The sequence below is a fragment of the Tyto alba genome, unplaced genomic scaffold, assembly GCF_018691265.1.
Source record: "Tyto alba isolate M040663 unplaced genomic scaffold, T.alba_DEE_v4.0 Super-Scaffold_17, whole genome shotgun sequence".
Classification (NCBI taxonomy): Eukaryota; Metazoa; Chordata; class Aves; order Strigiformes; family Tytonidae; genus Tyto; species Tyto alba.
This window is the reverse complement of record NW_024881279.1, coordinates 21,756,264-21,783,229: the sequence shown is the minus strand read 5'-3', so window position 1 is coordinate 21,783,229 and position 26,966 is coordinate 21,756,264. Positions and strand designations below refer to the sequence as shown.

The window sequence follows — 26,966 nt, the reverse complement described above, 5'->3', positions numbered from 1 at the left end:
AGAGAGGAGGAGCTTCCACCTAAGTCACTACTTTGATGGTCTGTTCACTCTTGGATGACCGCTCTTATTTTAATTCAGCCATTCCTCATTCATGTGTTTGAGAATCCCTCTGTTTCTCCTGAGAATGCTGGTGAGCAGAGAAGTTACTCCCTTCTTCATGTGATTGTGATCCATCATCATCACACGATACTTTGTTGACAATTCTGAGAAGGTCAGGAGCAAACCTGCAAGTTGGGTAGTTTTGGAGATAAAACTCATGGGAGATCTGGTGTTGGGGTGCCGAGTTGGTGATTTCTCTGCTTGTCATAGTTACTCCCTTACACACACGACTGTGGTACCGTGCATCCAATTGGAGTTGCTTCTGCTCAGCAAGTGTGGCCTAAGAAATGTGATTGCACCTGGTCCCTTCAGTTCTGTATGAAGAGATGAGGGGTTAGTGACGGAAGGTGTGCAGGGTGTCCCCAACACGGTGACCCAAAACATGCTGGCCCCTGAGTGGAGAGAGATGGGTTTGATGGGTGGCCTGGGAGCTGGATGAGGAACTGGCTGGATGGCCGCGTCCAAAGAGTTCTAGTCCATGGCTCAGTGTCCAAGTGGAAACAAGTGTCGTGTCCCTCAAGCATCTGTACTCGGAGCAGTGCTCTTGAACGCAGATCAGTGATATCGTCAGCAGTGAGAGAGACAGTGGGAACAAGGCACCTTCTGATAAGCCGTGGATGCCCCATCACGGTAAGTGTTGAAGGAGAGAGGGGACAGGGCTTTGAGCACATTGAGCTGGGGAAGGATGTCCCTGCCTATGGTACGGGGGCTGGGTGGTGGTGTGCTATGACACATTTATGATATCTTCCAACAAATATCATTCATTGGTTCTATGATAGAGGTGACCTGGCTCTGGCTTTGCCATTATCAAGCCCTCATGTATGAAGACACAGAAGAAGAACAGCGCTTCTGTTTATCAGAAACACATTCATAAAGGCTGCTCTTGCTATCTGCCCATAGAGGTGGACACATTGCCTTTGATGGGATCTATTTGTCCGTGTAATCGTACTTCTCCCTACAAGAAAAATCAACAGTAGGACCTAGCATCAGAGACTTCCATGAGCAAAAGGAGGCAATGCACAGGAACCCTTTGCAGTTAGAGTTCCATCTTGATTACATTAACAGCAGCTGAGCTGCTTCCATTCCTGCTCTGCCACGACTGTTTGCCTGCAGTCTCAGGGAGGTGAGGAACAAGTCCCCGGCAGCCGATCGCGGCTTTCCCTGCACCCGGTCCCTCAGCCACCTGATCAGTTGTTATTGCATCTGCCTGATTGACCTGCAGAGGCTGTTCCCACCTTGGATGAATATAAATGTGTATAAACTCTACAAACTCTAAAATTCTGTGGACAATCAAAAAGGAAAATCACACGTGACAGTCCTTCACCTTTGCTTTTTCATCCATTATTAGCGGTGTCTTTGGAGGCACCAATAAAGGGCAGACAGCAGTGGCAGCCGTAGTGCGAGGGGTTAACTTGGTGTGGATGGGAAGTGCTGATCCTGCCTCCCTGAGGGAAGGAGAAGAATGGGGAAGGCCAGTTCCCCTGAGAACAGATCTAAACCCACAGGGAATAACCAAATCGGCAGCAATTCGGCACTTAATGAAGTCCACCACAAGGAAGAGATGAATACTTTCCTGCCAATCATCAATGTTTTACACTGTAATTTCAGGGGGAAAGAAAGTGAAGTTCTTGATGCCTGTGGTGATGAGCCTGTTAACTCTGCTCCTGTGTGTTTGCGTGTGTGGGTCTGAATATCACGTTTTACACTGAAAAGCCTCTTTTCCTGCCGTTCTACAAGCCATTCCAGCAAATCTGCTTCAAAAATCCGCTCTGGGGAATGTGTCAGAAACTCGTAATATTCGAGACGTCATAGTAAAAATAATAATAATAATAATAATAATAATACTAATAATAATAATAAAAGTATTTTCCGTGAGCTATCTGTCCATTGGAAGCGATTCTTCCCGTGCTCCACAAGTAGCAGACATCGCTGACGAAGAGAAGGGCGCCGAGGAGAAAAGCCCACGCAGGAAATCCCGGGTGTCCGTTGGAGGGCGGATCTTCATCGCTGCTGGTTCTGTCGGCCGGGGCGGGGGGAATGAAGGCGGCTGGAGGGCGCGCTTTGGATGTGCAGAGAGGGAGAGGGCAAAGCCGTGCGCCCGGACTGCTCCCCGAAGCTGTGCGAGTGGCGGAGGAGGTTGTGCTGCGGGGGCTTCCCGAGGGGCTTCGAGTCGTCGCACTGGACGCGTCGGATCGGAGACGACCTTCGTGGGCGCTGCGAGTCGGTTTGTCGGCGCGGCAGAGAGCCCACGGTCACGGGAGGGCTGTGCCTCGGCGGTGTCCGGTCTCGGTCGGAGGAGGAAGGAGGAGCTCGGGGGGCGAAGCGGCCGCGGCGGAGCTGAGCGGCGGGCGGGCAGCGCCGCGTCCGTGGCGCCGGGGCCGTCCCCGCGAGCTGTCCGTGGGCAGGGCAGGGCAGGGCAGGGCAGGGCAGGGCAGGGCGGGCAGCGCTCGGCAGCGCTCGGTGCCTGCAGTGCCGGGAGGAGGCTGCGGGCGCCGCTGTTGCCCGAGGAGGAGCGAGAGGAAGGCCGGAGCGCTGCAGGCAGCCCCGCCCGCTGCGGCCCGGCTCGCTCGCTCGCTCGCTGGCTGGCTCGGCGGCCGGGCGGTCTGCGAGCGTCCCCGCGGTGCGGAGCCGTGCTGCAGCGAGGCGGAGGGGCCGGCGGCAGCGGCCGGGAGCGGCGAGCCGGGGCCGGAGCGGCGAGTGGGAGCCGGAGCCGGGGCCGCGGCGGAGATGTGCGCGGCGGGGAGGCGCCGGGGCCGGCGGGAGCGAGCCCTGCTGTGGTGCGTGCTGGTGGCGGCGTGGGAGGCGGCGTGGGGGCAGCTGCGCTACTCGCTGCCCGAGGAGATGCCGAAGGGCTCGTTCGTGGGCGACGTGGCCGCGGACCTGGGGCTGCAGCTGCCGGCGCTCGGCCCCCGCGGCGTCAGCCTTGTCTCGGCAGGTAGGACGCCGTATTTCGCCCTGCACGGGAAGACGGGCCATTTGGTGACGGCGCAGAGGATAGACAGAGAGCAGCTGTGCCGAGCTGGCAGGAGAGATGCGTGTTGCGCTGCGAGGTGATCGCGGAGGGGGAAATGCAGGTTTACGAAATCGAAGTGGAGATCACGGACATTAACGACAACGCGCCCAGCTTCCCAGAGGCAGAAACGGAGCTGAGAATGAGCGAAACGACAGCGACGGGCTCGCGGTTTCCGCTGGCCAGGGCTCAGGACCCGGACTCGGGGCCGAATTCGGTGCGGAGCTACGAGCTGAGCGGCGACGAGCACTTCTCGCTGGCCGTGCGGGCGGGCCCCGGCGGGGAGCAGCGTCCCGAGCTGGTGCTGGCGAAGGCGCTGGACCGGGAGGAGGCGGCGTTTCACGAGCTGGTGCTGAGGGCGAGCGACGGCGGCGAGCCGGCACGGACGGGCACGGCGCGGATCCGCGTGGCGGTGCTGGACGCGAACGACAACGCGCCCGTGTTCGGGCAGGCGGAGTACACGGCGCGTGTGCCCGAGGACGTGCCCGTGGGCTCCACCCTCCTCACCGTCACGGCCACGGATGCCGACGAGGGGACAAACGGGCACGTGAACTTCGCCCTGAAGAACATTCCGAAAAAAGCCTCGCAGATTTTCCAGCTGGATGCCGGAGACGGGAGCTATCACGCTGTTGCGGAGCCTGGACTTCGAGGAAGCTGCTTTCTACGAACTCGATGTGGAGGCAAGGGATAGTGGGGGACTTTCTGATACGGCGAAAGTGGTGATCACAGTGACAGACGTGAACGATAACGCGCCCGAGATTTCGGTGCGGTCGGCGCTGGGCGAGATCTCGGAGGACGCCCCGTCGGGGACGGTGGTGGCCCTGCTGCACGTGCAGGACCGGGACTCGGGGCCGAACGGCGAGGTGCGGTGCTCGCTGGGCGGGGGCGTCCCGTTCCGGCTGCAGAGCTCGCAGGGCAGCTACTACCGCGTGGTGACGGCGAGGGAGCTGGACCGGGAGGAGGTGTCGGAGTACAACGTGACGGTGCGGGCGGCGGACGGCGGGTCGCCGGCGCTGTGGAGCAGCGCGGTGCTGGCGCTGCGCGTGCTGGACGTGAACGACAACGCGCCGGTGTTCGCGGAGGCGCGCTACAGCGCCCGGCTGCCCGAGAACAACGCGGCGGGCGCGCTGGTGCTGACGGTGCGGGCGGCGGACGCGGACTGGGGGCAGAACGCGCGCGTGCGGTACCGGCTGGCGGAGGGGCGGGTGCGGGGCGCGCCGCTGTCGTCGTACGTGTCGGTGCAGGCGGAGACGGGCGCGCTGTACGCGCTGCGCTCCTTCGACTACGAGGAGGTGCGCGAGGTGGGGCTGTGGGTGCGGGCGGAGGACGGCGGCGCGCCGGCGCTGAGCAGCAACGTGTCGGTGCGGCTCGTGATCGTGGACGAGAACGACAACGCGCCGCAGGTGCTGTACCCGCCGCCGGCGCCGGTGCCGGTGCCTGGCGTGGGCGCGGGCGGGCGCGGTCGCGGTCTGGGCGGGCGTGGAGCTGGCGCCGCGCTCGGCGGAGCCCGGGGCGCTGGTGGCCAAGGTGGTGGCGGTGGACGCGGACGCGGGTCAGAACGCGTGGCTGTCGTACGAGCTGGCCAAGGCGACGGAGCCGGGGCTGTTCCGCGTGGGGCTGCACAGCGGCGAGGTGCGCACGGCGCGCTTCCCGCTGGCCCGCGACGCGGCGCGGCAGAGCCTGGTGGTGGTGGTGAAGGACCACGGGCGGCCGGCGCTGTCGGCCACGGCCACGCTGACGGTGGTGCTGGCCGAGAGCGTGGCCGAGCTGCTGTCGGAGCTGGGCAGCGCGGCGGCGGCGCCGGGCGAGCCGGCCGGCAGCCTGACGCGGTGGCTGGTGGTGGCCGTGGCGGCCGTGTCCTGCCTCTTCCTCGCCTTCCTGCTGCTGCTGCTGGCGCTGCGCCTGCGGCGCTGGCGCCGCTCGCAGCTGCTGGCGGCGGGCAGCGGCGCCTTGCGCGGCGTGCCGGCCTCGCACTTCGTGGGCATCGACGGCGTCCGCGCCTTCCTGCACTCCTACTCGCACGAGGTGTCGCTCACGGCCGACTCGCGCAAGAGCCAGCTCCGCTTGTCGGGCGGCAGCTGCTGCGACACCCTCCCGGCCCGGCCGCCGCCCGACGAGCCCGCGCCGCTGCTCGGGGAGGACCCCGCCGCTGCCCCGGTGAGTTCCTCCTGCCAGCCCCACTTGCTGCGCGACCTCTCCCCGCGCTGCTCTGCTCTGCCCCTTCCGTGCCGAGTCGTGGCTCCTGCCGCGGGAGGGGGAGGTCCGAGCAAGGCAGCGGCTCCCGCAGCAGCCGGCGCCGTGTGCCGGTGCCACTTGCCCGCGGGAGGCGACCGCGGGGTTGCGGCTCAGCGCCCCAGCGGGAGAAGGGGGGAGTGGCCGCGAAAGTCTGCGGGTGGCTGCGTGGGAGGGGCACTGCGGGAAACGGGAGGTCTGTCTTGCTGGTTCCCGCTTCCTTAAGGCCGACTTAGCGAAAAGGGAGCTGGGCGTGCCTTGGCTTGACAATCCCTGCTACGGCAAGAGCCGTCTGAGGGCGGGCGGGGAGAGAGTGGGAGGGAGACGTAATTCCCCCAGTGAAGGTGGTCAACGGCTCCGGTCTCTCCCTGAGGAGCGCTCCTCTTTTACTTTTAGCCCCTTGCTGTTTCTTCCCAGAAGACTGGTGAGCCGACAAAATGCATCTTCCTCCTCAGTACAGAGCTGTAACGATATCGATGTGAAGTGCACGGCGTGCCAAAGAAGTTCCTCCTGAGCCATGTTATTGTAGCTCTGGTGGATGCCCAGGGAGGTTCTTCTCGTGTGCTTTCAGGTTGTTGATTCATTACGAACACCTTAAGTCTGACAAGTGACATAAAGAGAGGTTTGGGAATAGCAAAGTGTGTATCTCTATCCTACTACAGACCTTAATTACTGAACGTACTCCAAATGCCATCATCAAACTGAGTATGTTGTGTTACTTTACCTTTTTTGTAGAGGTTAACCTCTTAGCTTGCACCTTGTGATGAGTTAAAGCTGGGCCACTGTCTCTGAGGGTGTCTGGAAGATCACATCTGTTACACTTCTCTGACTGTCCCGTACGTTCCTTTCATGTTTAGAGCTGTGCAGAGAAAGACATTCCTAGGTAGGTTTTCTTGAAATATAAGTGGAAAAAATTCTCTTCCTTGTAACATCGACATGGGGTGAAGTCATATATTATCCACAGTAGGACAAAGTTGTCTGTGTGAATTTTCTTCGGGTGGAGTCTATCTGCTAATGATGATGATCAATGACAGCTCTGTGAGATGTGAGGGGTTTGAGGAGAGTCTCTGGAGTGCTGTATGTAAGGAGGTACCCTTGGAGACTAGGCCTGTGTTTCATAATTACCAGAGTTTATTGCTGTAGTACAAAAAAGGAGTCTGAATGTTTCTCATAGTCTCCAACTGGCCAAGTTGTGGGTTGCTCCTTTTTCTCTGCTGTTGCATGATGTTTCCTGAGCATGGCAATTATTGAGTATAGACCTACACTTTACGTCAGGATTTGAGAGTCATGTATCTTCCACGTTGCCCATGTGCTGAAGAGGAATGATATGATATTGGAGTTGATGCTTTGATGGCCATGTCTTAGTCAGAGCAGTCTATTGCTTATGCCCTTGAGAACACGTTACATGTCTCTGAATTGGTGTGATGTGTAGATAAATCTCTCTGTATGTGTCCACGTTGTGATTCTTGTTCTCAGAGGCGGAGAACTGTGTGTGCAAGTTCTCCTTAAGTGGTGTCTGTCTGCACATGTTGCTTTCCTGTTGCATGATGTTTTGGCACTCTGAATAATTCTGCTGTGGTATAATGTAAAACATCTAAAAGATGAAAAGGAGGTGTAAAAGTTCCCTTTGCCCTCATTGTCAGATAAGGCCCACAGTTTAGTTCCATACATGATCCCTTTTAAACTGTCCAAAGGCGTCACACTGTGGAACAGTGGCTGTGGTCTTTGCTGTGAGCTGCTGTGTGAGCATCCTGTGGACTTCTTACCAACCAGATACCTTCCTTGTGCATCTAATAGTGTTGACATAACCTGAAATGTTAAGCTGTGATTCCTTCTCTTCTGTAGGTTTGCCATTCTGAATTTGAAGCTAAAGGTTCTGTCATAATTTCTCAGAAGGCTTATTTTCAGAATGAGGCCCATTATAAAGTCTTCCCACTTCCAGGTTCATGTCTGTGCAAAATGCACAGGCCACAGATTAGAAAAGAGCAGAGGGCTGATGACTTTTTGTTAAAACGAACCCTCTTCTGCGAAATCCAGCGTAAGACTTTAGGGCAGCACTGGCATCTTGAGAGCTCAGGGACTTGCAGGTTCTCCCAGGGATGAATTTCCACACCTGCAGTGAAGACTGAGACACCTTCCTGGTGAGTTTTTCTGACACCACTTTCTCTTCTAATGCTTGCTCGCCTTCCTCATCTTGTTGTTCTTTTCCTGGTGAGCAGACAAATGCATCTTCCTCCTCAGTACAGAGCGGTACCGATATCGAAGTGAAGTGCATGGATTGATAGTGGTGCCCGCTGAAGAGAAATGGTGTGGGCAGCTGGTCCTTTGATGCTGTGCGCTGGCAAGTTATAAGGGTCAAAGAAGAGTTTGGAAGTTGTGAAGGTTTGAGGACGAGAGGGTTGGGATCTGTGCGTAGAGAGGCTGTTGAAGGACACAGAAGAGATGGTTTGCTGCTCTCTGTGATCAGTGCCCAGTTGCAGTATGCGAGTTTCTCCCTGCGAAAGAACTTTCTACTCAGCCATGTTAGTGCAGCTGTACTGGTAGCCTTGGGATGTTCCTCCTGTATGCTCGCAGGTTGTTGATTCGTAAAGAACACCTTACTGAGTTATGACAAATGACATCATGAGAGCTTTGGGAAGAGCAAATGTTTATCCCCATCCTACTAAGCACCTTAATTATGTAGCTCCTCTAAGTGCCATCATCTCCCAGAGTATGTTGTGGTCCTTTCCTTTCTGCAGGGGTTAACTTCTTGCTTTCCTCGTAGTGGGGAGCTAAAGGTGGGCCACTGTGTCTGAGGGTGTGTGGATGGTCACATCTGTTACACTTGTCTGACTGTCCCCTATCTGCGTTTCATGTTTAGAGCTGTGCAGTGAAAGATGTTCCTAGGTATGCTTCCCTCAAATATTGCTGTAAAAAATGCTCCTCCCTGTCACGTAGACATGGGGAAAAGTCAAATATTATCTATGGTGAGGCAAAGTTGTCTTTGTGACTTTTTTTTTGGGTGGAGTCTATGGTGATGATTAGTGACAACCCACGTGAGCTGTGAGGGGTTTGAGGAGAGACTTGGTGATGCTGTGTGTAAGGAGCACAGGCCTGTGCAGACTAGGTCTGTGTTTTGATAATTACCAGGGTTTATTGTAGGACTACAACAAATGAGTCTGAATGTTTCTTTAGTTTTGGAGATGACACATCTCCACTTGTCTCCAACTGGCCAAGTTTTGGGTTCATCAATTTTCTCTCCTGTTACATGATGTTTTCTGTGCATTGCAATTAATGAGCATAGATGTACACTTTACATTCAGGTTTGAAATTCATGTATCTTCCATGTTGCCCACGTGCTGAAGAAGAATGATACAATGTTTTTGTGTTGATACTTTGATGACCGAGTCTTAATGAGAGCTCTCTACTGCTTATGCACTTGAGAACATTTTGCTTTTATTTGAACTGCTGTGATGAGCAGAGAAATCTCTTTGTATGTGTCCATGTTGTGATTCTTGTTCTCTGAGGAGGAGAACTGTTTGTGCAAGTATTGCTTCAGTGGTGTGTCTCTGTGCAAGTTGCTTTCCTGTTGCACGATGTTTTGGCAGACTGAAAAATTCTCTCTTTAGATATAGAGCAGGTGAAAATTTTTGCTGTTGTATAATGTGTAATGTCTAGAAGACGTAGAGGTGGCCTAAAATTTCCATTTTTGCTAGTTTTTAGGTAAGGCCCACAGTTTATTTCCAGACATGATCCAGTTTTAACTGTTTGACGACTTTACACTGAGGAATGTTGGCTATGGTCTTTGGTGTGAGCTGCTGTGTGAGTGTCCGGTGCACGTCCTTCCAACCAGATACCTTTCTTGCATAGTTAATAGAGTTGCCATAATCTGAAATGTTAAGCTGTGATTCCTTCACTTCTTTAAGTTTCCCATTCTTGCCTTGCTTGTTGTCCAGCTCTATATCTGGGCATCATTGTGCCTCATAACCCCTGAAGCATCAAAAGAAAGATCTCTTCTAATTCTTAGGCTGGGGAGCAGTTTCCATCCCGACCTTGACAGTGTTCAGCTGGCAAGACAAAGACTTTGCTAGCCCTCTGTTTCCCTAAGGTGTCCTTGAATGAACTGCCCTGTTGCCTGTGGCTGACACGTGGCCAAGAGCTGAATATTGTCCGTGGTGCAACTAAAGGGTGTGAATGCAGAGCGAGGGGGGCGAGGGGCTGGCTTTGGCCCAGGCAAAGGGGTGGCTCAGGGTGGTTTGGGCTGGGCAAGGGTTTGCTGTCAGGCCTGGTGCCAAGGCCTGTGCCATTTTTGCTGTGATCCTGGTTTCCCTGTCCTGAAAGGCAATGGTAGTCCTCCAATCACAAAGTGTTTGCACAGTAACTGTGCGGGTAAAATGATGTTGTTTGGGTATAATGGCTCATAACTCCTGTGTGAAACTTCCTTTATCTCTCTCTACCTGCTTGCAAAGTGGAGTTTCTTCACAGCCAAAATTAGTCATTCTTTCAGGCCTTTTTTTCCTGGAAGGCCATGACTGATGGCTCATTTTGGTATTTTTTTTGAGCTTTTGAAACTGCGAGTCTTGTTTTTGCAGCAAATAATTACTTTAACTGCCTAATACAGAAAGTTATCTCTGAAGAAAATGAAGCTGAAGCTAAAGTAGAATCTGTTGCAATTTTTCAGAACATATATATTCAGGCCTACGATAAGTTGTTCACACTTACAAGTTCATTTTTGCGTGAGATGAGCAGGCCACACATTGGAAAAATTAGAAAAATCGCAGAGAACTGGTGACTTTGTCTTAAAATGAACCCCCTGCTGCAAAGTCCAGAGTAAGACTTAGGGCAGCACTTGCAGCTTGAGAGCTCAGGGACTTGCAGGTTCTCCCAGGGATGAATTTCCACGCCTGCAGTGAAGACTGTGACACCTTCCCGGTGAGTTCCTCCGACACCACTTTCTCTTCTAATGCTTGCTCGCCTTGCTCGTCTGATTTATGATTTTGTTGTTCTTTTCCTGGTCTCCTATGTACGTAGGTTTAATTGTAATGACCTGCACAGCTTCGTTTAGCAAAGTGTGATGTGTTAGTGCCTCTTGCTCATGCCAGAGCGGCTGTGAAAGGCAGGAGATGTGAGGGTATCTTTGTGTTCTTTTCTAGTCTTTGGGGAGCAGAGGTAAACATGACCTCAGAGGAGGTTATTAGCAGGGTCATATGTATCGTCTACAGCACATGCCCTTGAGTAGGATGAGATTGTCTTGAAACGGGCCGTGAATGGTGTCGCTTCCCACTCAGACTCCCACTCAGATGATGAAGAGAAGTGACAGATTCGTGGCCCCGCATATAATTTTCTGTGATGGTACAATACCTTATACTTGTAATGCTTAATAATCAGTCTTATTGCTTGTGTCGTATCATTATCTGCTCACCCGTGTTGTACCACTTCCTCTTATATTGTTTATTAGTTATTATCATCGAAACCAGTGTGTGTGGAAGGGAGTACTATGTATACTTTATAGCTGTAGTCGTTAGACAGCTTGTGTTCCTTTCTGTGCTCCTTACCACACACTGAGCAGTTTTACTTATAGGATGGGACGACTACAAATTCAAAAATATTTTTATCATGAAGAGCATGTAAGTCGGGTGTTTTTCTCCAGTCGGTTTTTGATTCACTGAACTATCACTCTTCCCTTCCGTTTCTTCTTCATTGAAGAGTCATTGTTTAGGATGGCTGGAAGTCATTGTTTGAAACGAACGTAGAGCTGCCTGTGCCTGCTTTGGGGCCGGTCTTGTGTTTGTCTCACATGTGAAAGTTCCTCACAGAGAATGTTCCTCAGCCAGTACTGACAGCAGGGTCAGTTTGGTGCTCCAGAAACACAGTGTGTGTTTTGACATTGGATTAATGTCTTCCTCAACCAGAAGACCATCCTCAGGCATTCCTACAAATTCCTTGTTGCTTGCAGGAATTTCCTTGGTTGGGTTAGAAGCGAGCTCCATGCTGTGGGTGGAGGAAGAGGATGGAAGAGGAGCGAAATTACTTGTTGATAAGTAATAGATTATGAAATACATGTGCATACATTAGCACTGGTTGGTCACCTTGGTGGTGAGCCACCGCTGTGCTCTTCCAGAGGTGGGGTGAAGTTGAAGAATTGGATGTTCCCAGACAGAATATCATGTTTCTAGACTCCATAAGCCTCCAAACTACAGGTGAAGTGCTAGAAGGTAGAAAGTATTGTCACAATACCTGCTGGGATGCATTACGGATGGAACAGCACAGCACAAAATGTCAAGATGCTCTTGCTGTGAAGGATAATTCATTTGTGCTTTCTTGTCACCTTACAGCTTGTTTCGTAACGTCATCCCTCCCGTAGCAGTGCTTGATCATTCAATGCCAAGTGTTTAAAATGGATTCAAAGGGTGTGTGAGGAACCGACTGGCAGGCATTCTTACTAGCATTACTGGTTAGAAAGGTTGTTTCCTCCTTCTCGGGTCCTCACCAGCTGGTGAGCACAGCCAGAGTCTTGCTGCAGCTGGAGTGATTTTGTGAGACTGACCAGGAGAAGCTTGTTCATGCATCAGCCTTGTGGCCTCTTCTTCCAAATTAAGGGTAATGTCTGAAGGATCGTTATTGGCATATGGGCATTTATAACCTGCTTTACTGTTTGTCATCGTCTCTTTTACATAGAGGCGCAGTTAGGGGTACTGGTGTAGTTTGAATGTGTAGCGACAGTATGTCCTCTTGTGGCTAATTTCGATATAAAGTTCATTTTTTGCTCAGCAGTGTTACTCATAGGATTGGACTATTAGGCATAAACAGATCTTCGACGTGAATGGCTTATTAGTTGAAGGTTTTCTTAAGAGTCTAGCATTCATTGCTTTATTTATCACTAGTGTCTTACAACACAGTTTTCACTTAATGTCAATTCTTTGAAAGGCATGTAAACACTACCTTAGTAATCCAATGCAAGAATCATTGAAGAACAAACATTGAAGAAGGGCGAGATTCTGTGTAAATACCTGCTCGGTATGGGTAGATGACCCTCTTATATGCATCTCCATCTGAAGTAGATTGTGGCTACTCCTTTGTGAGAATGGTCTTGTTGGTGAGGATGAGTTGAGTCTGTTCTCACAGCCAAGTTGTGGCTGAGCGATCTCGCTTGCTATTAACTGCTACAGTGGAAGAAGCTGGTGAAGGAGAAACTGAGTCTCGTAGCCCATATCTTTTCCTATTTTGAGGATGTGGCAGGAGTGGCATAACCAGCAACTGAGTCATCACCAGGCCCCTGTGAGGGAGCATTGTAGCCGCCCACGGAGTCCTCGCTTCTTTGGAGCAGTAGGAGCGTTAGGAAAATCTACTGTTCCTGTAGTCTCCAAACGCATGCTGTCTGTAGCACTTGAAATGGTTCAGCTGGTCAGAATATGCCCTGCTCTCCATGGTCACGAACCAAGGTAGGTTGGTTTGCAGAGTCCTGCATTCTGCGGCTTCCTTTGATTGGTACTGAGATGCGGTGCTGTCGCACAAACAGGCAGCGAGGAGGATCAAGTACCTTTTCGTAGGTGTTGCACTCAGGAGCGTTTTCATCCTTTCCGTTTTCATTCCACCTGCCCCACGCCTGGAGTGTTCTGGGTATTTCTGTGCAAAGTACACGTCGCTGTGTTTGTGTCATGGGTAAACTGCCTTCTCTGGTGCTGCCCTTCTCTCCTTTCTTTTTGCAACTTCTTTTTGCCAATATTTTTCTACACGTCTCTGGGTTGTCCCGGGAAAGGCAGCCGACACGTCGCATACACCTCGGGCATCACCACAGAGGAGCATACCAACTCCTTTTTACGATTCTCGCCAGAGCACGCTGGTAATTGAAGCCTCCTGGGCACATGGGTACCTTTTTGCTGCCCATCCACGTTGGTCGATCTGCTTACTTACCCCGTTCACTGGAAGAAATAATTTTGAAGAAACGCTCTGACTTCCCCGTACTGGAGCAAGAAGTTGTGGCGATCTCCGTGATTTGTAGAACTGGGAGCGTGCGTTGATACCGCTGTTGTAGAGAACGAGGCTTGCTATTTTCTCCCAGTGTCGGTCACTCCGGGAGGCACGGAGAAGAAAAGGGCTGGAAACAAGGATGCTTTCAAGGAAACTGGCGGGCCCGGTGCTGCCCTTTGTACAGCAGTTTCTCCTGTGCAGCATTTTGTAGCTGTTGCTGCTCAGAGGCCGCAGAATCGAAAGAAAAGAGCTCGGGAAAGACAGCGCGCGGCAGTAGCAGAAACTGCTGGAGTATGCCAGGCGTCTGCGGGACAGTTACCCGCCTGTACTTACCTGCAGTCACGGGTGCTCTGCCGTGCGGCGTCTGCGCGCTCCTCCGCGGCTCGGTACCGCGTTCCCCGGCCAGGCTCGTCCTTTCCAGCACGGAGCAGAGGTGCGCGGCCCGCCCTGCCGCGGGCAGGAGCAAACCCGCCGAGCTGAGCCTTTGGGTGGCCGACGGCGCCGACTCCCGGCAGCTGCCGGCAGCGCGGCTCGGAGCCCGGCCCCCGGGAGCGCGGGCACCCGCCGGCTGCGGTGGCGTCGCGGCGCCTCCGGGTGCCGCTGTTGGCCGCCGCGGAGCGGCGCTGGAGCCGGAGCCGCCGGCGGAGCCGGAGCCGCCGGCGGAGCCGCCGCCGCGGTCCTGCCCCCGCAGGCTGCTCGCTCGCCCGGCGCCGGCCAGAGCGGCAGCGGCACGGGCAGCAGAGGCGAGAGGCGGCGCGGCGCGGGGAGCGGCGGCGTCCGAGCCGGCGCCGAGCTCGCAGCCCTCCGGCGGCCCCCGCGTTCGGTGCGGAGAGGGGCTGGAAGGGCGGGAGGGCAGCGGCAGGAGGGAGGAGCGCGGCGAGCGGTGCCGAGGATGGCGGGCAGGCAGCGGCCGAGCCGCCGGCGAGCCGCCGGGCGAGTGCTGCTGCTGCCCGCTCTGGTGCTGGGCTTGTGCTGCCGGGCGGCGCCGGAGCGGCTCCGCTACGCCATCCCCGAGGAGCTGGGCAGAGGCTCGCTGGTGGGGCCGCTGGCGCGGGACCTGGGGCTGAGCCCGGCGGAGCTGCCGGCACGCAAGCTGCGGCTCAGCGCCGAGAAGCAATACTTCGGCGTGAGCGGGGAGAGCGGGGAGCTGTACGTGAGCGAGCGGCTGGACCGGGAGGAGCTGTGCGGCGAGGCGGCGTCCTGCTCCGTCAGCTTCGAGGCGCTGGTGCAGAACCCGCTCAACGTGTTCCACGTCGAGGTGGCCATCCGGGACGTCAACGACAACTCCCCGACCTTCAGCAAGGCGGCTCTCGACCTCGAGATCAACGAGTTCACTTCTGTCGGCACTCGTTTTCCGCTGGAGGCGGCCCGGGACGCGGACGTGGGCAGCAACTCGCTGTTGACTTACCAGCTCACCAGCAACCCGTCCTTCACCCTGGCCGTGAAGGAGAGCCCGGGTGGAAAGAAGCAGCCGGAGTTAGTGCTGCAGAAAGCGCTGGACCGGGAGAAGCAGAGCTCCTTCCAGCTAGTGCTGACGGCGGCGGATGGCGGCGACCCCGTGAGGTCCGGGACCGCCCAGATCTGCATCAACGTCACCGACGCCAACGACAACGCCCCCGTGTTCGCGCAGGACCGGTACCGCGCGAGCCTGCGGGAGGACGCGCCGCCCGGCTCCACGGTGCTGCACGTCTCCGCCTCCGACGCCGACGCCGGCACCAACGGCCGCGTCACGTACGGCTTCGGGGAAACGCCGGCCAAGGTGCTGCAGAAGTTCGTGGTGGAGGCGGAGAGCGGGACGGTGACGCTGCGGGAGGCGCTGGACTTCGAGGAGACGCGCGCGTTCAGCCTGGCTGTGGAGGCGAGGGACGGGGGCGGTCTGGTGGCGCACTGCGAAGTGGAGGTGGAGGTGCTGGACGTGAACGACAACGCGCCCGAAATCGCGGTGCTGTCGGTGTGGAGCCCGGTGGGCGAGGACGCGCCGGTCGGCACGGTGGTGGCCGTCCTGAAGGCGAGCGACCCGGACTCCGGGGAGAACGGGCGGGTGTCGTGCGAGCTGTCGGGCGAGGCGCCGCTGTCGCTCGTGGCGTCGCCGGGCGGCTCGTACAAGGTGGTGACGGCGAGCGCGCTGGACCGGGAGCAGGCGGCCGAGCACCGCGTGACGGTGGTGGCCCGGGACCGGGGCAGCCCGTCGCTCTCGAGCCGCGCGGCGCTGGTGCTGGAGGTGTCGGACGTGAACGACAACGCGCCGGTGTTCGAGGAGGCCGCCTACAGCGCCTACGTGGCGGAGAACAACGCGGCGGGCGCGCCGGTGCTGCGCGTGCGCGCGCGGGACGCGGACGCGGGCGCCAACGGGCGCGTGAGCTACTGGCTGGCGGGCGGCAGCGCGGGCGCGGCGCCGCCCGTGTCGGTGGAGGCGCGGAGCGGCGCGGTGTACGCGCAGCGCTCCTTCGACTACGAGCAGTGCCGCGAGTTCGCGGTGGCGGTGCGGGCGCAGGACGGCGGGGCGCCGGCGCGGAGCTCGACGGCGACGGTGCGCGTCTTCGTGCTGGACCGCAACGACAACGCGCCGCGGGTGCTGTGGCCGGCGGCGGGCGCGGGGGCGGGCGCGGGGGCGGCGGCGGGAGCGCGGCGGGAGCGGCGGGGCCGTTCGAGGTGGTGCCGCGCTCGGCCGAGGCCGGGTACCTGGTGGCCAAGGTGGTGGCGGTGGACGCGGACGCGGGGCGCAACGCGTGGCTGTCGTACGAGCTGGTGCAGGCGCCGGAGCCGGCGCTGTTCCGCGTGGGGCTGCACAGCGGCGAGGTGCGCACGGCGCGGGCCGTGTCGGAGCGGGACGCGGCGAAGCAGCGGCTGGTGGCCGTGGTGAAGGACCACGGGCAGCCGGCGCTGTCGGCCACGGCCACGCTGCACGTGGTGCTGGCCGAGAGCTTGCAGGAGGCGCTGCCGGAGCTGAGCGAGCGGGCGGCGGGCGCCGACTCGCCGGCGGAGCTGCAGTTCTACCTGGTGCTGGCGCTGGCGCTCCTCTCCGCCCTGTTCCTGCTGAGCGTGGCGCTGGCCGTGCTGGCGCGGGTGCGCCGGGCCGGGCCGCCCGCCGTCCTGCGCTGCCTGGGCGCGCAGCGCTTCTCCGCGGCCGGCGCCGCCTTCCCGGCCGACTTCTGCGAGGGCACCTTGCCCTACTCCTACAACCTGTGCGTGGCGCCGGGCCGCGCCGTGGCCGAGGGCGCTTGGCCGCCGCCGCTTGCCGTTGCCGGTGCCCAGCCTGCCCGCGGAGGAGCTGCTCGGCGGGGAGCCCTGCGGGAAGCGGAGCCCGAGCAGCAGCGCCGGCGCGGGAGAGCCGCCCGCGGAGCCCGACGCACCGCAGGTCTGGAAGCCCGCGCGCTCTCGCTGCTCTCCCGCAGCCTCTCGGAGCCCCTCTCCTCTTTCCCGCGGGCCTTGCGCGGGGGCTGTGGGCGGGGAGAGGGCGGCGGTGTCTGCCCGCGGGAGGGAAGGAAGGGGAGAGGGGAGGGCGCATCCCCCTGCCCCCCAGAGCAGGCAGTGAGACGCGGCACTCCGCGGTTTACCAGCTTCACCCGAGGTGTTTCCTCTCCAGCTCCAGTGTTGCCTAAAATCCTGTGAGCTGGTAACGGTGACCGCGGATCCTTCCTCATGAGAGGAAGCGAGATCCGCTGATTCTGCATGACAGGTTGGGCACTGACACCTGGTGTTGGGGATTTTATCCTGGAGCAATGAGCAATGCTCTTGTCCCTGTTTGCTAGCTGGGCACAAACCCGTTAGTTAGCGGGTTGTCAATTTTGGACTCCCAAAGAAAATGTGTCTGTGGCTCCACGAATGGACAAGCGACAGATTCCTTGTCCCCTGTGAAACAAGAGAATCCCCCTTTTGGGGACTAGTGCTGATCTGTGCCTCCATGAGGGAGGGAACGGAATAAGGGAAGGCGCATCCCCCCGCCCCTCAGAGCAGGCAGTGAGCCGCGGTACTCCCTGGTTTATCAGGCTCCCAGGTTCAGGTTCACCCGAGAGGTTTGCCTCTCCATGCTCCTAGTGTTGTCTAGAACTCCTGTGAGCTAGTAACGGTGATCTCAGATCTTTCCTCATGAGAGGGAGATCCGCTGGTTCTGCATGACAGGCTCGGGTCTGGTACCCGGTGTTAGAGATTTATCCTGAAGCAATCTGGTGGCACCTGATTGTTCTCTCGGCACAAACTCTTTAATTACTGCAGCGTATGAAGACACGGACCAGAGCTTGGATCTAAGCTGAATCGTTTATTGAAGCAAACAGTGTGACTATAGACTTTCCAAAGAAGGGCAGGCCCCTCCTTTCTCCCAGTAGTGCCCTGATCCCAGGCAAAAATAGAATGTGAAAAGAGTCCTTTGCAGCCTGGCATCCCAAAGGTTGGAGCCAAGTCGTTAAGTTTTTGATGAGGTGTTTTTTGTTCCCAGGACTAGCTCCATCGGTTCCCTTTCATACGTGCTGATCGGTACCGTTTGCTTTAACACGGAGCTGCCTTTTGTTTTTCTGCTCTGGCTTTTAAATGCAAAGTCTCATGCCGCCAATTCCTTCGGCAGTCAACATGCTTTTCATCTTCCCAGAAATTAGAGGGTTTAGGTATTTAGGTAAGTTAGGAAACGTGCGTGTGGCTCTATCAGTGCAGAAGTTACCGACTGTTCCTCCCTCCCTCTCCTGCCGTGTGCCCTGCCAGCTTTTGGGGGAAGGCTGGCTGCGGAAATGGGAGCCCTGAGGGGATGGATACATTTTATCCAGGCGTGAGATTTCGTGTTCCTTGTAAAGTTATTTCCCGTTCTAACTGTCTGCAGCGGGTTCTTCGAGTGTAGAAAGAGTTCCATGGGTCCTACATGGTGCAGCTGGGAACATGGGGGTGGCGCTTGGTGTTGCAGATCTTGCCTTCCTGAAACGTAGGTGTTTTCTCCATGAAAGGAGAAATTGCAGAATATGGGACGGGTTATTTATTCCAGGCATTGTTTCTCTATGCAGTTATTTATCTATTATTATTTTATTACTATTTAAATTTTCATTCTGGGGGGTAGTTTCCTCTTTTTTACCGTTCCTGATCTGTCTTTCCCACAAACGTGAAGATGCACGATGGCATCTAAGAAATATATCTACAGATATATCTTATAGACCTATAGCTATAGATAAATAGATACCGCCTTTCGTCTTTCGGAGCCTGTCCACTATTCTTCTTCCTTTTTCCCAGAGAGAGATGATGGACGTGGGCCATTGTGTCGAGAGGGAAATACTAAACTGAGAAATTCGGTGTGTCGCCCACTTGATGAATCGTTGTTTCGTTATTGGATCTGCCTGATTGACCTGTTCTCACCTTGAGAACATTTCTAAACCGACAAGGAAATATGCAAACCGGCAGCAATTAGGCACTTGATAAAGTCTGTTTCACACTTACAGATAGTGTAGGCTGTGCAGCTGTACTTGTCTTCTGCTGCTGCCCTACAGTGCTTTGCTGAAAAGGTGTCCTACTAACATGGAGACTCCAGGATTAGATGACTACTTTGCTACCAAGTATCAATGTTTTACACTGTAGTTTCAGGGAAATCGAAAATCAAGTTCTTGCCGCCTGTGGTAATGGTCTGACAGCTCTGCTCCTCTGTGTGTGTGTGTGTGTGAGAGAGAGAGAGAATTGCTGTGAGAAATGTAATTTTTCTAGTTGTATGTGCTTGTAAGATGGTGATTTAGAGTTTCATCCTGGTTGTATTGAGCTTTTCCCAGCTTTTACCGGCCATCAAATGCTACTAATGGCACTTGCTGATATGAAGTAACTGTTGACCTTTTGTCGGTATCAAAATTGCTGGGAATGTAGGGGAAAGTGAGGGCATTTTTGTGTGGAATTTCTGCATTTAGAGCTTGTTCTTTGAAGCATGTGCAGGGAATCGACTCCTTTCATGCAGTGTCATGGCTGATCCAGCTTTCCCTGTCAATGGTAGCTCTTGGGCATAGATGTCAACATTGAGTTATCAGTTACAGAGTCACATGTTGCCCAATGGCTCAGGTGCTGAAGGTGAATGATGGTGTCTCTGAGCTGATACTGACAACCGAGTCTTTAAGATATCACTAATGCTCTTTAGAACATTTCAGGTTTCCTCAGACGAGTTTGATGAGTAGAGTAGTCCCTCTGCATGCTTATGAGTTGGGATCCTTCTTCTCCCAAGAATTTTTGCGGGAAACATTTCTTTCCGTGATGTCTGTCTGCCAAGTTAGCTTCCTTGTTGTGTGATGTTTGAGCACGCTGAAGCATTCTGTCTGCACAGAGACAGGGCAGCTGGAAGAGTTCGCTGTGGTGTTGTTTGAAATGTCTAAAAGGTAGGTGTAAATGTTGCCTTTCTCGTAGTTTTAATATGAGCCCCATAGTTTTGGTCCAGTGCCTTTTCCTTCTCTCATTGTCCAAAGAAATGCCTTTGAGAACTGTGGTTGTGGTCTGAGTTGTGAACTCCTCTGTGATCCTCCCGTGTACTTTTTGCCAACTGGATGCTTTTCTTGTGTACCTACTACAAATGACTTAATCTGAAATGCTCAGCTATGATTCCTTCACTTCTGTGGGTTTCACATTCCTTCCTTGTTTCTTCTCATGTTCTAAGAGTGGGCATCTGTTTCCTGATAGTCCATAAAAGTAGAGATTTGTTCAAATTATCATGTTGGGGGAGCAGTTTCATGCCTACCTTGAAGGGGTTGTGCTGCCAGGACAAAGACTGGTGGCTGATGCACGGACAAGAGTTGGATACGTGCCGTGGTGCAACTAAAGGCTGTGAATGGAGAGAGAGGAGGGTGAGGTATTGGCTTCTGACCGTGAACATAGGTGGGCCAGTGTGGATTTGACTGCAGAATGATTTGAAATGATGCCTGGTGCCAAGGCCTGTGCCATTTCTGTTATGCTCCCTAGCTTTGCTGTCCATAATGGCAATGGTAACACTCTGATAATCAAGCATTTGAGGTGTGCACGTAGCACAATGATGCCTGGGTAGAACACCTTCTAACTCCTGTGTGAAACCATCTTTATCCATCCCTATGTCCCTGGCACGTTGCAATGTGGCGTTTCTTCACAGTTACACTTTCTTTGGGGCCTTTGTTTCTTGCTTCACTTTCTCCCTTTCTGGACAATGCTATTGCATTTGGAACCATGAGTGTTGTTTCAGGTCAAATGCTTATTTCAACCACTTAAATCTATTTCTTACTTGGTAGGAAAGTGAAGGAAAAGCTAAACCAGCTTCTCTTGTTTTTGTCTTAGGTTGAGAAGGAGGTTCATGACAATGTGTTTTCACGTGCAGCTTTTTATTTGTAGGAGATGAAAGGCCAGAGCATAGAAGAGGTGAGAGTTGATGAATATGTCTTACAAGGGACACCCTATTAGGTAGTGCAGAATAAGGCCTTAATGTCTCATCTCTTTGAGATGATAGAAGAGGGGAGGAGGTTCCACCTAAGTCACTAGTTTGATGGCCCACCGACACTTGGATGTGAAGCGCAGAAACAAACTTTACAGCTCACAAAGAGTTATAAAGCAGGTAAGTTTCTTGCGGCTCTGGGTGCAAGGGGGATCTCTCCTCCTAGCTTGCACACCAACAGCACACTCTGCCAACCATTTCTGCAGTGCAGGTATACATATTCCCTGTATGATGCAACACAAACATACTTATGCATAAGTGAGGTGGGGTTAGTTTGGGCAGTCTCAGATGTGTCTCTGGTGGTCATTTACTTCTCCAGGGGTCTTATCTTCCTCTTTCTCTTTTGTCCTTTAGATGAACTTTAGCCATCCACGCATGCTCCATTCGTACTTGCTGATCTCAGAAGCCTTTTAACCGTTTTAAGGTCAAGCTGACACGGTTATTCTTGTTACCTCCCTCTGTGTCTAACACTCAGTAAGTGTGGCACCTGGTCCCTTCAGTTCTGTATGAAGAGATGAGGGGTTAGTGACTGGAAGGTGTGCAGGGTGTCCCCAACACGGTCACCCAAAACATGCTGGCCCCTGAGTGGAGAGAGTTGGGTTTGATGGGTGGCCTGGGAGCTGGATGAGGAACTGGCTGGATGGCCGTGTCCAAAGAGTTCTAGTCCATGGCTCAGTGTCCAAGTGGAAACAAGTGCTGTGTCCCTCAAGCATCTGTACTTGGAGCAGTGCTCTTGAATGCAGATAAGTGATATCGTCACCAGTGAGAGAGACAGTGGGAACAAGGCACCTTCTGATAAGCCGTGGATGCCCCATCACGGTAAGTGTTGAAGGAGAGAGGGGTACAGGGCTTTGAGCACGTTGAGCTGGGGAAGGATGTCCCTGCCTATGGTACGGGGGCTGGGTGGTGGTGTGCTATGACACCTTTATGGTATCTTCCAACAAATATCATTCTTTGGTTCTATGGAAGAGGTGACCTGGCTCTGCTCTTTGCTGTTATCAAGCCCTGATATATGAAGGAACAGAAGAAGGACGGGGCTTCTGTTTATCAGAAACACATTCATAAAGGCTGCTCTGCTATCTGCTCATGGACACATTGCCTTTGATGTGAACTATTTGTCTGTGTGATCGTTCTTCTCCCTACAAGAAAAATCAACAGTGGGACCAACGTCAGAGACTTCCATGAGCAAAAGGAGGCAATGCACAGAAACCCTTTGCAGTTAGAGTTCCATCTTGATTACATTAACAGCAGCTGAGCTGCTTCTGTTCCTGCTCTGCCTGATTGACCTGCAGAGGCTGTTCCCACCTTGGATGAATATAAATGTTTATAAACTCTACAAACTCTAAAATTCTGTGGACAATCAAAAAGGAAAATCACACGTGACAGTCCTTCACCTTTGCTTTTTCATCCATTATTAGCGGTGTCTTTGGAGGCACCAATAAATGGCAGCCAGCAGTGGCAGCCGTAGTGCGAGGGGTTAACTTGGTGTGGATGGGAAGTGCTGATCCTGCCTCCCTGAGGGAAGGAGCAGAATCGGGAAGGCCCATCCCCTCGAGAACAGATCTAAACCGACAAGGAAATGTGCAAATCGGCAGCAATTCGGCACTTAACAAAGTCCACCACAAGGAAGAGATGAATACTTTCCTGCCAATCATCAATGTTTTACACTGTAATTTCAGGGGGAAAGAAAGTGAAGTTCTTGATGCCTGTGGTGATGAGCCTGTTAACTCTGCTCCTGTGTGTTTGCGTGTGTGTGTCTGAATATCACGTTTTATACTGAAAAGCCTCTTTTCCTGCCGTTCTACAAGCCATTCCAGCAAATCTACTTCAAAAATCCGCTCTGGGGAATGTGTCAGAAACTCGTAATATTCGAGACGTCATAGTAAATAATAATAGTAATAATTAAAAAAAAAAAGTATTTTCCGTGAGCGATCTGTCCATTGGAAGCGATTCTTCCCGTGCTCCACAAGTAGCAGACATCGCTGACGAAGAGAAGGGCGCCGAGGAGAAAAGCCCGCGCAGGAAATCCCGGGTGTCCGTTGGAGGGCGGATCTTCATCGCTGCTGGTTCTGTCGGCCGGGGCGGGGGGAATGAAGGCGGCTGGAGGGCGCGCTTTGGATGTGCAGAGAGGGAGAGGGCAAAGCCGTGCGCCCGGACTGCTCCCCGAAGCTGTGCGAGTGGCGGAGGAGGTTGTGCTGCGGGGGCTTCCCGAGGGGCTTCGAGTCGTCGCACTGGACGCGTCGGATCGGAGACGACCTTCGTGGGCGCTGCGAGTCGGTTTGTCGGCGCGGCAGAGAGCCCACGGTCACGGGAGGGCTGTGCCTCGGCGGTGTCCGGTCTCGGTCGGAGGAGGAAGGAGGAGCTCGGGGGGCGAAGCGGCCGCGGCGGAGCTGAGCGGCGGGCGGGCAGCGCCGCGTCCGTGGCGCCGGGGCCGTCCCCGCGAGCTGTCCGTGGGCAGGGCAGGGCAGGGCAGGGCAGGGCAGGGCGGGCAGCGCTCGGCAGCGCTCGGTGCCTGCAGTGCCGGGAGGAGGCTGCGGGCGCCGCTGTTGCCCGAGGAGGAGCGAGAGGAAGGCCGGAGCGCTGCAGGCAGCCCCGCCCGCTGCGGCCCGGCTCGCTCGCTCGCTCGCTGGCTGGCTCGGCGGCCGGGCGGTCTGCGAGCGTCCCCGCGGTGCGGAGCCGTGCTGCAGCGAGGCGGAGGGGCCGGCGGCAGCGGCCGGGAGCGGCGAGCCGGGGCCGGAGCGGCGAGTGGGAGCCGGAGCCGGGGCCGCGGCGGAGATGTGCGCGGCGGGGAGGCGCCGGGGCCGGCGGGAGCGAGCCCTGCTGTGGTGCGTGCTGGTGGCGGCGTGGGAGGCGGCGTGGGGGCAGCTGCGCTACTCGCTGCCCGAGGAGATGCCGAAGGGCTCGTTCGTGGGCGACGTGGCCGCGGACCTGGGGCTGCAGCTGCCGGCGCTCGGCCCCCGCGGCGTCAGCCTTGTCTCGGCAGGTAGGACGCCGTATTTCGCCCTGCACGGGAAGACGGGCCATTTGGTGACGGCGCAGAGGATAGACAGAGAGCAGCTGTGCGAGAGTGGCAGGAGAATGCGTGTTGCGCTGCGAGGTGATCGCGGAGGGGGAAATGCACGTTTACGAAATCGAAGTGGAGATCACGGACATTAACGACAACGCGCCCATCTTCCCAGAGGCAGAAATCGGAGCTGAGAATGAAGCGAGACGACAGCGCCGGGCTCGCGGTTTTCCGCTGGCCAGGGCTCAGGACCCGGACTCGGGGCCGAATTCGGTGCGGAGCTACGAGCTGAGCGGCGACGAGCACTTCTCGCTGGCCGTGCGGGCGGGCCCCGGCGGGGAGCAGCGTCCCGAGCTGGTGCTGGCGAAGGCGCTGGACCGGGAGGAGGCGGCGTTTCACGAGCTGGTGCTGAGGGCGAGCTGACGGCGGCGAGCCGGCACGGACGGGCACGGCGCGGATCCGCGTGGCGGTGCTGGACGCGAACGACAACGCGCCCGTGTTCGGGCAGGCGGAGTACACGGCGCGTGTGCCCGAGGACGTGCCCGTGGGCTCCACCCTCCTCACCGTCACGGCCACGGATGCCGACGAGGGGACCAACGGGCACGTGAAATACTCCCTGAAGAACATTCCGAAAAAAGCCTCGCAGATTTTTCAGCTGGATGCCGAGACGGGAGCGATCACGCTGTTGCGGAGCCTGGACTTCGAGGAAGCTGCTCTTTTCGAACTGGAGTTGCAGGCTCATGACGTCAGCGAGTTTTTCGACACAGGCGAAAGTCGCGATCACTGTGACCGACGTGAACGACAACGCGCCCGAGATTTCGGTGCGGTCGGCGCTGGGCGAGATCTCGGAGGACGCCCCGTCGGGGACGGTGGTGGCCCTGCTGCACGTGCAGGACCGGGACTCGGGGCCGAACGGCGAGGTGCGGTGCTCGCTGGGCGGGGGCGTCCCGTTCCGGCTGGAGCGGTCCTTTGAGGAGCTACTACCGCGTGGTGACGGCGAGGGAGCTGGACCGGGAGGAGGTGTCGGAGTACAACGTGACGGTGCGGGCGGCGGACGGCGGGTCGCCGGCGCTGTGGAGCAGCGCGGTGCTGGCGCTGCGCGTGCTGGACGTGAACGACAACGCGCCGGTGTTCGCGGAGGCGCGCTACAGCGCCCGGCTGCCCGAGAACAACGCGGCGGGCGCGCTGGTGCTGACGGTGCGGGCGGCGGACGCGGACTGGGGGCAGAACGCGCGCGTGCGGTACCGGCTGGCGGAGGGGCGGGTGCGGGGCGCGCCGCTGTCGTCGTACGTGTCGGTGCAGGCGGAGACGGGCGCGCTGTACGCGCTGCGCTCCTTCGACTACGAGGAGGTGCGCGAGGTGGGGCTGTGGGTGCGGGCGGAGGACGGCGGCGCGCCGGCGCTGAGCAGCAACGTGTCGGTGCGGCTCGTGATCGTGGACGAGAACGACAACGCGCCGCAGGTGCTGTACCCGCCGCCGGCGCCGGCTGCCGGTGCCTGGCGTGGGCGCGGGCGCGGGCGCGGTCGCGGTCTGGGCGGGCGTGGAGCTGGCGCCGCGCTCGGCGGAGCCCGGGGCGCTGGTGGCCAAGGTGGTGGCGGTGGACGCGGACGCGGGTCAGAACGCGTGGCTGTCGTACGAGCTGGCCAAGGCGACGGAGCCGGGGCTGTTCCGCGTGGGGCTGCACAGCGGCGAGGTGCGCACGGCGCGCTTCCCGCTGGCCCGCGACGCGGCGCGGCAGAGCCTGGTGGTGGTGGTGAAGGACCACGGGCGGCCGGCGCTGTCGGCCACGGCCACGCTGACGGTGGTGCTGGCCGAGAGCGTGGCCGAGCTGCTGTCGGAGCTGGGCAGCGCGGCGGCGGCGCCGGGCGAGCCGGCCGGCAGCCTGACGCGGTGGCTGGTGGTGGCCGTGGCGGCCGTGTCCTGCCTCTTCCTCGCCTTCCTGCTGCTGCTGCTGGCGCTGCGCCTGCGGCGCTGGCGCCGCTCGCAGCTGCTGGCGGCGGGCAGCGGCGCCTTGCGCGGCGTGCCGGCCTCGCACTTCGTGGGCATCGACGGCGTCCGCGCCTTCCTGCACTCCTACTCGCACGAGGTGTCGCTCACGGCCGACTCGCGCAAGAGCCAGCTCCGCTTGTCGGGCGGCAGCTGCTGCGACACCCTCCCGGCCCGGCCGCCGCCCGACGAGCCCGCGCCGCTGCTCGGGGAGGACCCCGCCGCTGCCCCGGTGAGTTCCTCCTGCCAGCCCCACTTGCTGCGCGACCTCTCCCCGCGCTGCTCTGCTCTGCCCCTTCCGTGCCGAGTCGTGGCTCCTGCCGCGGGAGGGGGAGGTCCGAGCAAGGCAGCGGCTCCCGCAGCAGCCGGCGCCGTGTGCCGGTGCCACTTGCCCGCGGGAGGCGACCGCGGGGTTGCGGCTCAGCGCCCCAGCGGGAGAAGGGGGGAGTGGCCGCGAGAGTCTGCGGGTGGCTGCGTGGGAGGGGCACTGCGGGAAACGGGAGGTCTGTCTTGCTGGTTCCCGCTTTCCTTAAGGCCGATTTGAGCGAAAAGGGAGCTGGGTGTGCCTTGGCTTGACACTCCCTGCTACGGCAAGAGCCGTCTGAGGGCGGGCGGGGAGAGACTGGGAGGGAGACGTAATTCCCCCAGTGAAGGTGGTCAACGGCCCCGGTCTCTCCCTGAGGAGCGCTCCTCTTTTACTTTTAGCCCCTTGCTGTTTCTTCCCAGAAGACTGGTGAGCCGACAAATGCATCTTCCTCCTCAGTACAGAGCTGTAACGATATCGCAGTGAAGTGCATGGATTGATGGTGGTGCCTGCTGAGGAGAAATGGTGTGGGCAGCTGGTCCTTTGATGCCGTGCGCTGGCAAGGTATAAGGGTCAAAGAAGAGTATGGAAGTTGTGAAGGTTTGAGGACAAGAGGGTTGGGATCTGTGTGTAGAGGGGCTGATTGAAGGACACAGAAGAGATGGTTTGCTGCTCTCTGTGACTGGTGCCCAGCTGTAGTATGTGAGTTTCTCCCTGCGAAATAAGTTTCTTCTGAGCCATGTTGGTGCAGCTGTACTGGGAGGCTTGGGAGATTCCTCCTGTATGCTCGCAGCAGGTTGTTGATTCGTAAGGAACACCTTAATGATGTAGTTATGACAAATGACATCATGAGAGCTTTGGGAAGAGCAAAGTTTATCCCCATCCTACTAAGCAGCTTAATTATGTATCTGCCTCGAAGTGCCATCATGTCCCAGAGTATGTTGCGGTCCTTTCCTTTCTGCAGGGGTTAACTTCT

At 56.7% G+C, this 26,966-nt stretch overlaps 2 protein-coding genes and 1 pseudogene across 2 annotated transcripts; all 3 read left to right on the top strand.

Moving 5' to 3' along the window:
- Positions 1-2,675: 2,675 nt before the first annotated feature.
- Positions 2,676-5,688, top strand: LOC122153223 (protocadherin gamma-A12-like). The gene is given in 4 exon segments (XM_042790025.1): positions 2,676-3,114; positions 3,117-3,716; positions 3,718-4,581; positions 4,583-5,688. Coding segments are annotated over 4 exon segments (2,736 nt in total). The 5' UTR covers positions 2,676-2,826; the 3' UTR covers positions 5,567-5,688.
- Positions 5,689-14,070: 8,382 nt separating this feature from the next.
- On the top strand, positions 14,071-16,906 carry LOC116965005 (protocadherin gamma-B5-like). Its single transcript, XM_042790027.1, is given in 2 exon segments — positions 14,071-15,905; positions 15,908-16,906. Coding segments are annotated over 2 exon segments (2,718 nt in total). The 5' UTR covers positions 14,071-14,183; the 3' UTR covers positions 16,904-16,906.
- A 6,451-nt stretch (positions 16,907-23,357) lies between these two features.
- LOC122153263 lies at positions 23,358-26,230 on the top strand (annotated as a pseudogene).
- Positions 26,231-26,966: the final 736 nt, after the last annotated feature.